Consider the following 14,549-nt stretch of genomic DNA (forward strand, 5'->3'; position numbering starts at 1 on the left):
TTTTCCCTCCAAACTAGCCTGGACTTATCTGAATTGTTAACATTTACTTGAGTTATTTTTGTCTGAAATTAAATCAGTTTGATGATCAAAGACCTTTCAGTGGAACAAAAAGAGTAAAAAGCTGAAGAAACCTGTAGGAGGCAAAACACATTTCACAGCTCTCTATATTTTTTTCTATAGAGTAAGTTTGTTTCTTTGCCCTTTTCTTCCTCTATGGTTTAATTCCGGCAAATTAGACTTAGACTTTTAGACTTTATTTGTCACTTTGTCTACACAAGTGTAAAACAAAAAGAAATTTCGTTTGGAACAGCTCATTTTTTAAAAGTGCAGCCTAGAAAAATAGTAAAAAAAAATGTAAATATATAAAAACAGTACCGGTAATATAAACATATGACTGTAAATGTACAGTTGTAACGTATTTTTTAATATAATGATAAAATAGAAGAATATACAATAAAATAACCCATTTTACAAAACATTCAGCAGTCATTTAATTACTGTTTAATTTTCAATCTGAAACCTTCATCTTCCACTTTTCCACTTCTAAAACTTTTTTTTCCCACTTCTCACTGAGACCCCCTTTACTTCACTGCAAAAATTAGGCCAAACCTAAAAGGATATTTAGAGAAGTAAAGCCGGGATGATCTTTTGTGTTCCGCCGATATTGAAAATCATTGACAGTTCTGAGGGGCGACTAAGAGGGAGAGGAGTAATTATAAAGATTGGATGTCTGGGGAGGACGAGCATCAAGAGGTAAACAAAAACTGGAGAAAAGACGTGAGAGAAGAGGAGAGGATGAAGGAAAGGAGGAAGGAGAAACGAGGGAAGAGATGGATGATGATGACATGAAAGTGGAACAGAAGCACAGATAAGAGGGGAGAACACAACACGATGAGTATCTGAAACATAATGAGTGACGGTGAGCTGTCAGGGTGAGGGGGAAATGAGAAACAGTAAGATGATGGGGGGCATTGTGTTTTACCTTGGCCCCCTCCCGCCAAAGTGTAGATCAGAATCAGACTGAATAATAACTGATGTGCTGAGAAGCAGAACCAAACAGCTGATGTCCATTTGGCCGCATATAACAGTTTCTGCTCCTTTCTCTTTTGCTAGATCAACAATAATGGCTTAAAATTAAAAGCCACAGTTTTCTCTTTACTTCTGCCCTCCATCTGGACTCGGCCGTCACCCACACCTGAGCTGTTTGTCAAGAAGGAAAGCTGTTTAATTCAACTTCTACACCAAATTAATCTCAAAATCAGGCTAAATACAAAACCACTAAAGCCTTATACCAGTAATAAAGCATGGTGGCAGAGGGGTTATCAAACTTTTTCTATGGGAATGAAAATGCTTAAAAGATGGTTATAATGTGTCCAATCCTATGGTCATTTTATTTTGGGCTTAATTGATTATCTGAAAATGTCACATAATGAATTTAAATTCTGTTAGTTTGTTCTTGAAATAAGAGTCTTCTCCCTTTAACAGATAAGTAAGAGAATTAGCTATTAAAATAAGATGATTTGCATTTAAAATCAGAAAATAAATATTCCATTATGTGCATATTATACACATATGTCCAATTATAGGAGAAAATACTCCCTACACTGGAAGATGATGCTATTCCCCTCATCAAATTAAGAACAAACACACTTATTACAAGAAATATTTCATTATTTTTAGATCAGTTTGGACACTTTGAGCTACAGGTAAATCATTAAAAACCTGGTAAAGACTAAGTTATCTTGACATCTGTACCTTAGAAAAAATATGGTGGGTTACCTTTTAAACATCTATAGATATTAAAATCTTTAATCCACTTATTTTCTTTTCCACACATTCAGATGACCCGCATGTCAGCCTTAAAATCGATTTAGTGAACTCACCTTGCGCTTCCGTGGGATGGGCTCATCGAAGAGCAGACTGCTGCCATCCTGCTCATCCAGACTGGGGTCTTCCGCCCCCGTCGGGTTGGAGCCCACACCACCCACACTTGGCACACGGAAAGGCTTGAAGCTGTCAGCCGAGAGCGGCGGCGATGGCGTGGAAGGATTGGACTGATCGCTTGGTGCAGACCAGCTCCAGTAGCCTCCTGAGGAGCTGTTGCTGGATGGGGTGAAGGGTCCAGCTGAGCCGTTCTCCTTCCATGAACCACTCAGGCTTTCTAAAGAGTTGGTAAGAAAGGATGACAATGTATGAGGATGGAAAATTCAAAGTCGGTTGATACAACATGAGGAATCTCCTTCAAGGAGATCGACAACAATAAAAATAAAGCAAGAGAAACCATGAAATGGTGTGATTCAAAGCGTCTTAAGATTTTACAAGGATGAACTCCATTGCTCCCATCATATCAACAGTAGATGAGTTATGTAAAAACTTATAGGATATAAAATAACAATAAACAGTAGGATATGTATGTGTGTGTATTTGTTAATAACACTTATTTAGGACCATTTTTGGTGCATTAACTAACATTCTGAGGCCATTTGACCAAAGGCTGGAGGCCCATTTTTAATAGTGAGTAAGTTTGAGTAATTAGGTAATATAGAGTAAGTTTAGAGATATGAAAGGTGTGATTTGACACTAGATGAATGTCGGGGTTATGGTTAGGGCAAGGGTCAGGGTAAGGCATAAATGCAGAAACTAAAAATGACTTTAAGTCTATGGAAAGTCCTAATAGGGATAGTACCGTAATACAAACTTGCCTTTCACTATACGTATAATGAAAGGCACGCTGTGGTGGTGCAGTATGCTTATTTGTTTCCCAGCAGAGCAGCTGATTATTCAAGCTGTGAGGACTCTATTGTGTTTGTCTAGGAGACAGCCTGGGGAGAGAAACTGCCGGCTTGTTTTTTGCAAAGAAATTCTCTGCTACACAGTCCTACAGGTAAGTAAAGGTGAGTTTGGCGTGTAACTACAATGTGTGAGATCAGCAGAGTTCACATTTTCCTATCTGCAGATCTACAGTTATCTAGGTCCAGCTTGGACCTCACTTGTTTTGTAAAGGAGGTAACCCACATAAAGATGGCTCTGCATAAAACAGACTGAATAAAAACAGTATAGAAAATAAAAGTAATTCTTGAACTGACGCAGGAAGTGAGGTTTCTGCTGAGCCTCCGAACGGCAAATATATGTGTGTGGAAAAAATGAGGCCCTAATAACGGCGTTTAGGATAGTTAGAGGAGTTAGTGTCCAAGACAAAGTTAAAGCTCCAAATATGAATCTGTAGTTAACTTAAAACACATAATAACATAACATAAACAACATCTAAAGTAAAGTAAACTAGGAATAACCATTTTAGATCAGCAGTGAGAAAACACAATATCAGCTAATCGATTTAGTACACTGTTGCTAAGTTGCAACTTATTCAATTTAAAGTGTTGTACAAAGTTCATTACTCTAATTCGCACCTGTCAAAAATTTTCTCAGAAATGGTAGATGAATGTAAAAGATGTTGTTTTTGTGGCTGACACTTTATAATTTCTGGAACCAATTTACTGCTATTTTATCTAAGACCCTCAAAACTAAAATGAAAGCTATTTTTAGCTATTTTTGTTATTCCAGTGAAGTCTGGTTTAACAGACCCTCACACAGGGTACTACTGCTCTCTAAAGCAAGCAAATCAACTTGGCAGCACCTGTAACATTCAGGAAGTTTGGTTATAAGTGGGATACTTCTTTGCTTGTGGAGAGTCAGGCTAAGAGGCAGCCTTTGGTGAATGTAATTGACAGAGTCGACTTTTGGGAAGTGGATACGACAAACGATAGTCTAATCAGGGCTTAGAGATGAGTAACGTTGAGGTTCATCAAACTGCTAAGGAGAATCATCACTGGAAATTGTGTGGCACGATAGGGAAGCTAGTATTTTTATGAATGCGTGAAATTTCCTGATTACGGAGGCTGACTGTAAGGAGATGACGCGGTCTCCTAATGCGCTCTTTATTATCTGAGAACCGTGCCACAGCTGAACCGCGCCAAGCCCTACTGATGAACTAGTGCTAGTTTAGTGTGGTTTGGTTGTGTCTGGCATGGTCCGCTTCAGTTTTGCGTGCCATTTACACTAAACAGTTATCTCGGTTACCGGGCTCGGACCGATCTCTGCACGGTTTAAAAAAGGTTGCGTAAACGGAGCTAATGTTTCTCAGCTTCAGCAGAAATACATCTGATGACTGTAGTTCAGCAAAAGCCTTTTAATAAGAAAATAATGAAAATCAGCTGTGCTGGAGCAGGGAAACCTCGAATACTTGCAGGACAGCTGCCATCAAGGACTGACTTTGGGCATTCCTGCTTTATGGGATATTGTAAATCACTTCATACTTGCCTTTACAATAAATAAATAACTTTGAGTTTGAATTACTACTTCCACTTCTCACAGAACGGGCCCAAAACTACAAACATTTACCTTGTTCAGTGACTCCATGGAGACACTAGCAAGGTCTTGCTTTTATAGATCAAAGAAATATTTCTTTTGAAAAATCCCACACAAAACAGATCTCATTTAAAAAAAAAAAAAAAAAAAAAAAAAAAGAACATGTAAGCTGGGTGAAATATTGGAGTATCTGAGCATGAATATAACAAAATGAGTGAGAGAGACCCAGTTTTGTTTAGTAAACAGCGTCCCAGCAGGGCGTCTCTTCTCTCATAATCTTACTTTACAGAGACGACCAAGTGGCTCATCTTTAATGTAAGAAATTACTGGTATGCTATTTTAATCCCGTGGTGGAGAAAAAGAACTATAATGAGCTAAGTGTATGTTAAGGCAAACATAAGCCTGAATATTCATCTAATGTCAGTCATTGCTTGAGCTGACTGCTTGTTTATGTGAGTATGACGGCTTCTTGAAAAAAGCCCCTTTAAGTTGGGATCTCAAACCAAGTGACAGATCTTTATTGAACGGACAGATAAAAAAATATGTAAAAAGCTGAAGCACGTGTTTACAGCTGTAAATAATTCTGGATTCCTGCTACTATGTGGATCTTCAGCCTCTGTGGGCTTCTCTGTGGATTCCCCTTCGTTCATTGATGAAGCAATCCTAAAGCACGGCAGGTGGCAGCCATCTATCAACCAAAGCTTCCGCATGCATTCACCAGATAACATTGGCAGGTAGAGGAGCGTACAAATTGCTGGGTTGGTGTGAAACAATTTATTTGTGTTCTGAGGATGCAGAGACAATGCTTTGTTTAGAAACTGTGTTCGTCTGACACGCAACTCACCGCTGACTTTGACAGGGGGGCTCCTGACCAGCGGGCTGGTGGAGAGGCTGGTCAGAACCATGGCAGCCGTCACTTTATCCATGTCCACCTCTTCCTCTGAGCGTCTATAAAACAGAACAGAAATCCTAAACATCTTCCTTTTATCCTCACAAAACCCGTTTTAAAGAGTTTTTACAAATAATAACTCAGAATGCATGAAAATGAACACTGGTAAAATGTTTACCAATATAGACATGTTAGACATTGTTGGAAAGCTCAGATTCTCCAATTCAACCACCTAAATCATTTTATGGACAAAGCGAGCACCAAAGCACAATTATAGCGGCATGTCGAAATGTAGCATGACAAAGCAGCCACAACAAGCAAGCATGTCTTTATTGCTGCTTTTTTTAAAAAGACCTTTTAATTTGGAGAATAACAAAAAAAACAATGTTGAGTCATGTTAGAACTAATGCAGCTTGGGCTTTATGCAGCTTGTGTGTTTTACTAACCCAATTCTCATGTATAGAAGGTGTTAGCTTTCAAATAACGTATCACACATGTAATTTGGGCTTAAAGTTCCTCAGTTATTTGCTTTTCCATTTGGGTATGTAAAATAGGCCACAATTTCCCAGAAATTAGGTGGATATTAAGAGGTTATACACCATTTGTTTTGGTGCTGACATTTAATAGACAGAATACGGTTCTTTTACGGCTGATTCTTAGAGCCAACTCCATGGTTTACTATTGTAAAACCTCTTTGACCTCTACTGTGACAATAACAATTCAACTGAGAAACAAAAGATAAGATAAAACACAAAAATGTAAAGACTGTTAGGATTCACAGTAAGAAAGAAAAAAATTCCACCTTAGAGTAAAACCAGAGCATGATGCTGCCATTACTATGTTTCACAGTGGGCATGATGATGTTCTGTGTAGCTTCTGGTCCAAAAATATCTTATTTGTAATGGCAAACTGAAATGTTATGTTTTGTTTTCTCAGTCAGAATTTTTATATTATAAGCTGTTGTCTTAAAATCTTCCATAGCAGCACTTTATATGTCAAATCACTGTTTTGATCCAAAAACCAGAATGTTCAAAACTGCAATTTCAAGAGCAATATTCCAAAGATTTAACTTACTTTATCCAGATAAGGAAAAAAAGATATTGTCTGCAGACTACTGCTCTGTCTGCAACATATGCCACTAATCATATTCAAGTGTTTTGTTCTTATGAGCAACTGATGCAATCGCCTAAACTACTTTGAAATATATACAGTGACCGGCTGATATACAAGAGTACAAACTTAGAACAAAAACATGCATGTAACACTGACTCAGACTGAGCAGGATGTGTTATTTTGCAGAAACCAGAATACATGATAAATATCAGCTAATATTTGTCTAACCAAAGCCTAGAAGATGCTTCTCCCAATCCTTTGGCACTCGCCAATTTTACAAGTGAGACACAATCTCTGTGATCAAAGCCCTGTCAACGACTGCGTCACTGACTGCCTACCTGTGCTGATGTCTCACTGTTAATAAGACAAGCACTGTGTGCACAAACATGTAGCTCTTTGATGCTGGGAGGATGTCAAACCATCAAACCCGATCCTGGGACGAACATAGCATCAGCCAACTCAGGTTTTTTTTATTGTATTTTTTTACAACAGATGATTAAAAAAAAAAAACAGGACCTTTGCATTGTTACATGTTCAGTACAGGGAAGGTTAAAACAGACACACGGTTTACTGAAAAAAAAAAAATATATATGTCTGCTGTTTGTATGGAGGAGAAATTGCAGCCACATCTATTTAGGTAAAGAGGTAAACCTCATAGCATCTTTCACAGGATATAGAAAAACAATAAAAACAAAAAGTGCTTCTGAAAACAATTACTAGAACCACTGCAGTGGTCATATTTCCTCCAACATGACTAAATGCATTATTATAAACCTTAAATTAACACATGAGAGGCAGACCTATTCACAAAACACATGTCCATCTCAAAAATGGTTTAAAGATTGGAAAAAGGTTATTTTTTATTACTTTTTGCTTATTCAAAAGTATAAATAAACACACAACTTATTCCATAAATATTAACAGAAATAAAAAGAGTAAAAGCCAGAACATTAGGTATGTAAAAAAAATACATGAAAAATAAACAAAAATCCTGGTTTATGCTCTACTGATACTCCAGTTTGACCCAGTCTCCTTATTTTATTTTCCTGAAGACCAATAAAAATGTATTTAATTAACAAAACTGGAATTTAAGTAAATGTTTGAAGTACCTCAATAAATGTTCTACAAACCCATAGATATTTTACTTGAGCAATGATTTTATTATCATTTGATTGAAATATTCTGTTAACTTAAAACTAAAAAAGCAGGATGTCTTTGATTTAACACATTCATCTGGTCTAAATGGTTAGAAAATGCCTTTTTTGCCCTTTTCCAGGAAACATTAAGGTATATTTTAATAAGTATGTTTACCTTACAGTTATTATAAACAGGTGAGCAAAAATCTTTAGAAAAAAGTTTTAGAACTTAAGTTTTTTATGATTTGGTGTCAATAAAATATTGTTAAATTATCAACATTTGGAATATAAGAAAATATAATTCATGTCATTTTAGGTTTAATGTTTAGATTCACCTCAAAATTAAAGAAAATACAGAAAAATAAAAGATCAACACTGCAAACAGGCAAAATCAGACTAATAAGATTTAGTAAGAGTTTTGACTAATGGAGAAGTCATTTATTTATTATTTTAGGCAGACACTGACACAGAAATAGATTTTAGATTAAGGCTTTTTCCAGTTATAAAACTCTAAACATTTTTAAATAATGATGATCATGTCAAATAACGCTGAGATAACTGTTTGTTTCATTCCATCATTCCTGATCGGCATTGAATCAGTGTCTTTCTGTTTCTGCGTTTGCTCGTCTCAAACCTCTGATGGACCACAGCACTTGCATTTTTCTTCAGATGTATTTATTGGTCTTTTATTTTTGGCAGCCTTAGCCTCAGTGAGGACTGAAGGCCCTATGTTTCCACTTCCAGAGCAGAGGGGGATTTCCAGAGTTCCCTCCTAAACAAAAACAGACCTTAGGAGTTTTCTTTAGTTTTAAAAAGGCAACCCAGTTGAAGATAATATTCAGATTTATTAGTCCATGATTGTGAAAAATACGAAGCACCACTGCAGCAGAAACAAGGACTATATTAATGTTTATAATAAGACTTTCTGGAAGACAGTCATATCACTACTTTGCCTTTTTTCACTTCTCCAAATATTGAATGTCAATCAGATTTCTTCTTCAATTTCTGCTATGGTACTCTACAGTATGTGCCAGTCGTACATAAATCAACAGTTTTAATCTTTTCATCTGACCTTTTGATGGAAATCTATAAACTGATTTCATTCCCGTGAAATCTGAAGCTTTTATTGTGTTTAAGCAAAGGACAACTTGGAATTTTTATTTTGTCACCCCCCAAATTAAGCCTTAAATATTGCATACGGTCTGATAAGCCAAAGGTTTCCAAACATTTCAAACTGTAACCAAAAAAAAAAACAATTCTATGGAGGACCAGGAGAGTCACTGAAAAAGAAAAACAGCCATTGTATTTATTTATTCAATATTAAATACTGCACTCAAAAAAAATATTTTTAGATCGTATTTCTGAATGGAGATTAAAAAAAAGTATTTAATAAATTGGTTTATAAATTTCTGTCCTAATCACACATTAAAAAATGTAACTCCTTATATTATTTCCATTTTCCTTTTCACCTTGCATTTTCAAATCCCTTTGCAGTTGCGTTTTCTTTTTACTCCACCCTTTCCTTTCACCTTTTCCATGACCTGAAAACCAGTTAAACCAATCATAGTCTGATCATGTTGTGAACCCAGTGTAGCTATTTAACTAATGAGAGAGCTGGTTACATCTAAGGAGCAACTGTGTTAGTGTTCACCTAAAAAAACATGTTAGCTATCTTACTTTATACTATATTTATTTATACATATAAAGTAGATAGTCTAATAATGAAAAAAAATGACATTTTAGATAAATAAATGTTACATTTACTCATTTAATGGTACTAGGGTTATGTTTATGGCTGAAAAATGTATTACAATAAAATCCTGTCATAGCAGTCAATACTGATTATTATTGATTAGTGTTTTGGCTATAACCCATTTAAAATAATGACTTTCAAGGGAATTTAAAGTAAAACAATATCCCTATTTAAAATGCAATCTTTAAAAATATGTTAGTCCGACCACCAGCCTTCTTCAATCTGGCTTTGAGGTCCTTAATTCTTTCTTCTGCCTACATTACCCAGAATGCCAATGGAATTAGTAAAACATTTATCAGAGAGGGATTCTATTGATATCAATCAGGAGTCTATATATTGATTTATTGCTGAAATCTAAATGGTACATTTATTTATTTCAGGAGACATTCAAGTTTATGCATTTCACAATATTTTGGCCCCACTTGGGTGTTTTTTTTTTGCGACCCTGCTAATAAGCAGTGGTTAAAAATAAAAAAAGGGCTAAATTCTTTGTTTATAGGTATGCCTGGATGTAAGGTGTGAAAAGAGAATGTATTGGGGAATGAAAAGGGGATATAAATGAGCAAAGTTTTAATAAACAAAGGGCAAAACAAACCAAAAGAACAAAAAATATCCATCATATGATTTATTTTTCAAATCACTTGCTCATTTAATGCATTTAAGCACATCTGCTCTATAAATTTGCAACATAATTCAAGCTGCAGACAGACTCCTAAAATTTAGCGTTTCCTCATTAATACTGCAGTTGTGATTGAATTCTATAATTAAAAGCTTATTTACTCAGGCAAAGCATAAGCTATGGGAGATGAGAAGAGAGTGTTGGCCAACAAAGAAAAGAAGCTAAGCCTCCATTAGCTGATGGCTAATTTATAACCCTTTCTGCTGCTAAATATGATGTCATTACAGCTTGAACATAAATCAAGAAAAGGAAGCTGCACACACAGCTGTCACTATTCCCCATAACCCCCCGCTTTGCTGTAAAACGCCGTCCTGGTCACCTTGGGAGGGTGTCGTCTGACGGCAGATATTATCTCCACTACAACAGTGTCAGAAAATAATTACTAGAAGATTTGTCTGACTTTTAAAATACCAGAAGCGTCAATCATAGGAAAATGAATTAGGAAGACTAATAATTATGACGTGGTGTTTGAAACGGAGCGAGAGGTGAAGGGAAAAAAAAAAATCCTATCATTAGTGGTTTTATCAAACCTAAACATGTTATGAAGGATTAAATGAACACATCCGTGTGTTTTCAAAGCCTGTTAGAAACACGATGCATGAGAAACAGAAGGAGGTATGTATTGCTAAATGAATTGTGAGAAATGAACTTCATTCATTTGAAAATTTGAGCCTCCGTTTTAATATTCACGCTTTAATCATCTGTAATAAACCGGTGTTCTTGGATCTGACCCCCTCCCCCCTGGAGGCTTCCTGAAAGGGACATTATCCTGGATGTATATGGTAGCATTAACACAACTCTACAGAGGGAGTTAAGAGCTTGTTTACTAAAGCAGATTATATGAAATAGATCCATGTAATTTCATCTTGCTGCCGGCTGCTCATAAATACAAAGTAAAATGACACAGGAAATGCTGTTAATGTAGTTAAAGTCAATGCAAGACAAACAAGACTTTTTCTCTCCAACTAAAACAAACACTTTAAAGTAAAACTGCATCAGCATCGACATATACATAGTATAAACTGGTAGCTAGGAAGTATTATGGTTTTTCCTTTTGCTCCTAACGGCTCTAGGGGAAAGATTTAATTAAAAACAGAGGTGAAGTATAGATTAAGTCTGAGCCTGATACATTGTTAATGCATAGATATTATGCTCATCGTCTAATTAGGAAGAACCGAATAAGGTCAAAATAGGTTTCTATTATGTTGACAATCAATAAAAATAAGAAGTACAACTAAAACATAGCAGGAAACAAAGGTTTTAAGCTTTCATATTGTGAAAGAAGTTGACCCATAACAGAATATTATCAGAAAACTGCACAGTGCAGCAGATAATACTAATGATCAATGATTTAACTGACCGTAGCAGCTCCAAACACGATCCTTTCAAGCAGCAGAAAAGAAAATGTTAAAAACAAATGAGATAATAAAATGTGGTTGATGCTGATCCCTTCTGGACAAATAAAAATAAAAGAAAAAGTAGGAGTGTGGTGTCAGAGAGATGCTGATCAGCTGAATCCTCCCACACGGTTCTTAGGCGAGGTCAAATCTAGATAAAACAAGTGAGGCCAACTTTGAGTGGACAAAGGTGGAGCTGGACTCTTGCGTTTAAAATAGGAGAGCTGCTGTGGGTTTTATTTGTCCTCCTGAAATTATCCAGATAATTAATGGCTTACAAAGAAAAATGAAAGAATCTCTGATTGACAGAATAAGTTGAGAAAGTCCTTTAAGTTTTTTCCACTGAGTTAGTTTGACAGACATTTATGTTCTAATCATTGGTTATACTTTTCTATATGCAGATTAGAGGGCACAGGTTAAAAAAAGAGCCCAAAACAGCAAAAAAAAAAAAAAAAAAGGAAAAGATCACAACTCTCCACTGCAAATGATGATTCATCCATCCTGTGTCACAGCATGGATTCAGACACAATATCTGTAAATCTACAGTGTACACAGCTTCTAACTTACATGATAAAAGCAAGCATAAAAAGCCTCTAGAGAAAAATGTATTTCATATTTGTAAAAGAAATACTACATACTAGTTTTACTTAAATAATTATTAATATAATTATAATATAACTATAATAATAATATTGTTTTTATATATACATTTTTTTAAATAAGATGATGTATTGGGGCTAGGTTAAGGGTTTGCTTGCCGGCCTGGGGTCTTTCTGCATAGAGTTTGCATATTCTCCCTGTGCATGTGTGAGTTCTCTCCGGGTACTCAAGCTTCCTCCCACAGTCCAAAAGCATCATGTTAGATTAATTGGCTTCTCTAAATTATCCTTAGGTGTGAATGTGTGCATGAATGGTTTTTGGTCAAGTTTCTCTCTGTGTTGCCCTGCGATGGACTGGCGACCTGTCCAGGGTGTACCCCGCCTCTCGCCCATTGACCACATCGTCTAACTTTGAACAGAAATGGTCACACTGTGCCTTATGTATGATGTTACACATCAGAGAAAGTGGGTGTGTGGTAGATGGTTCTTCAGAGTCCAGGTTACTCAAACATGCATGCATAAAACAAAAACACCACTTTGGGCATGACTTTGATAATGGAATATCATTTTATCATAGTTAAAAGTTAATAAAATTGTTTTGGCGTATGTACCCTTTAATTGTTTTGAATCATATTTACATTCTTTTCATATTTAGCTCATGTCTACTACTACCTTTTAATTATTTTACATGACTGCACCTTTTGACTGACTAGACTCAAAGTACTGTGAGTACTCATTTACTGAATTAATGAAAAATGTTGACATTACTGCTCAATTAAAACATCTTTAAGCATTTATCTGTTTCATCCATTCACTACCTGTAGCATTTATCTATACAACTAATTGTTTCTTTATGTATCAATCATAATATCCTTAATATTTTTCAGTCCTGTATAAAAATGTTAAGTTAAAATATCAAACATTTGCCTAAAGCAAGAACTACAGGCAGCCGAAAGAAGAACAGTTTTGAAAAATAGAAAAGGAAAAAAGGATCAAATGAAATAAAGCTGCTTGCTAAAGAGAAATCCAGGAGTTAATGGATGTAACTACAGTAATGAAAGCAAGAAGATGACTGATTGGGAGTTGAGCAAAATCCAAAACATGTGTTTAACCCGGCCTGAAATGATTAACCTGTAGAGTTTAAAATATGAAGCATCGTAACTAGAAAAACAACAGCTCCCTCTTCAGGGGGTCTGACGGGTTCGCTGGGAGCTCTGGCTGTTCGCCAAGCTGCCACTGAAGCATCTGCAAGTGCGTTTGTGTGCCAGATGTTTACATTTGCTGCACCTCCCCTCCCAGATGTGTGTATCCCCTTTAAGACGCCAAGACTTCAATCAATGAAACAAACAAGCTGGAAGAAAATAACAGAAAAGGCCAGGCTCTTCTGTGTTTAAAAAGGGCAGAAGCAGAGTATCCACCACTGTGGGGGACAGACGGTGTCAAGTTTCAAGCAAAACAGAGAAAATAACATGAGTTCATGTTACTGTGACGGTCTTGATTTGACCGATAAATGAGGAACCAATGAAACGTGGAGCTGAGGTTAACTTTTCCACCGTCTATATATAAATGCTGAAGAGAAGGAACTTTTATTCCATGTCTGTAGAACTATGCTACGCATTAATTTTACATCATCATTGTTTGTTTAGAGTGTTTTTTTAAATAAAGACAAATAGTATAATTTATATAAATCTAATTTAAATGAACTTAATTGTACCTTTGGCTCATTAATGTATCTTGTCCAACATTTTGCATTAGAGCCTCGCAATAAATACACAATTTGAGTTGTTCCCAAAATAATCAGTTTGCCATTTCTTTATACTTGACTTGGTTGTTACAACCACAAGTCTTTTCAACAAAAAATAAATAAAAATCAGCATTTTACTTCATATGCTCTCACATTACAAGTCTAAAGATAAAAAAATGAAAGAAATCAGAGGGAGCCTCTGCTTTGCCACAAGCAGAATTAGTTTCTTGAACAGGAAAGAAAAGTATATATTTTGATGTAAAGTCCTGAAAAAACAACCTTTATTAGGCTTAGATATATTAATAAACAAACTCTTTCCAAGTTCACTTGGGCTAAATGGGCCAAGGTCAGTCTTTTTTTGCACACACAGCTATGCACACAGTCTGGCAGTGCTGGTTTCCATGTCACTCAAAACACTATCAATCATGCCTAATAAAGGCAGCTGAAAGGTGTGGCATGGAACAAGAATCCCCCTGAAACAGAGGCCAGTGCTGCTGAAGCACAACCCAGGCTGCTCTGTTCTCCTCCTTCTCCCTGCACCCCTGCTGGACTTGCTTTAGATTCTCTTAGCCTCTTTCATGCATATCAAACAATCCCTCCCGCACACTTTGTGCTTGTTTGACATCTCTACCGCATATTCTTGCCGTAGACAGAAAGAGAGAGAAACAGGATGTCTGAAGAGCGGGGAGAGGGTTTCGCTTGGCTTGGTTCTTTGATATTGCTTGATGCAGGGAGGTGTTCTCATATAAAAACAACCACTGGACTCAGCTGAAAGGAAAATCATGAAAATTGTTAGCAAGTGAAACCATAGAAACCAGACGTTTCTATCTGTGTCAAAAGACAGAAACTCATCTATTCTTAATTACAAAAGTTT

General features: G+C 36.1%; 1 protein-coding gene across 2 annotated transcripts in view; it reads right to left on the reverse strand.

Moving 5' to 3' along the window:
• The window catches only part of znf704 (zinc finger protein 704), a 76,108-nt gene that overhangs the window by 11,638 nt on the left and 49,921 nt on the right, over positions 1–14,549 (reverse strand). For both annotated transcript variants that reach the window (XM_038300308.1, XM_038300307.1), the window contains exons 3-4: positions 5,210–5,313; positions 1,884–2,161 (exon numbers count right to left, since the gene is read on the reverse strand). In XM_038300308.1, the coding sequence (XP_038156236.1) occupies positions 1,884–2,161; positions 5,210–5,313 (382 nt within the window). The remainder of the gene's footprint in view (positions 1–1,883; positions 2,162–5,209; positions 5,314–14,549) is intronic.

The sequence above is a fragment of the Cyprinodon tularosa genome, unplaced genomic scaffold, assembly GCF_016077235.1.
Source record: "Cyprinodon tularosa strain WSP-4 unplaced genomic scaffold, ASM1607723v1 ctg446, whole genome shotgun sequence".
NCBI classification, from domain to species: domain Eukaryota; kingdom Metazoa; phylum Chordata; class Actinopteri; order Cyprinodontiformes; family Cyprinodontidae; genus Cyprinodon; species Cyprinodon tularosa.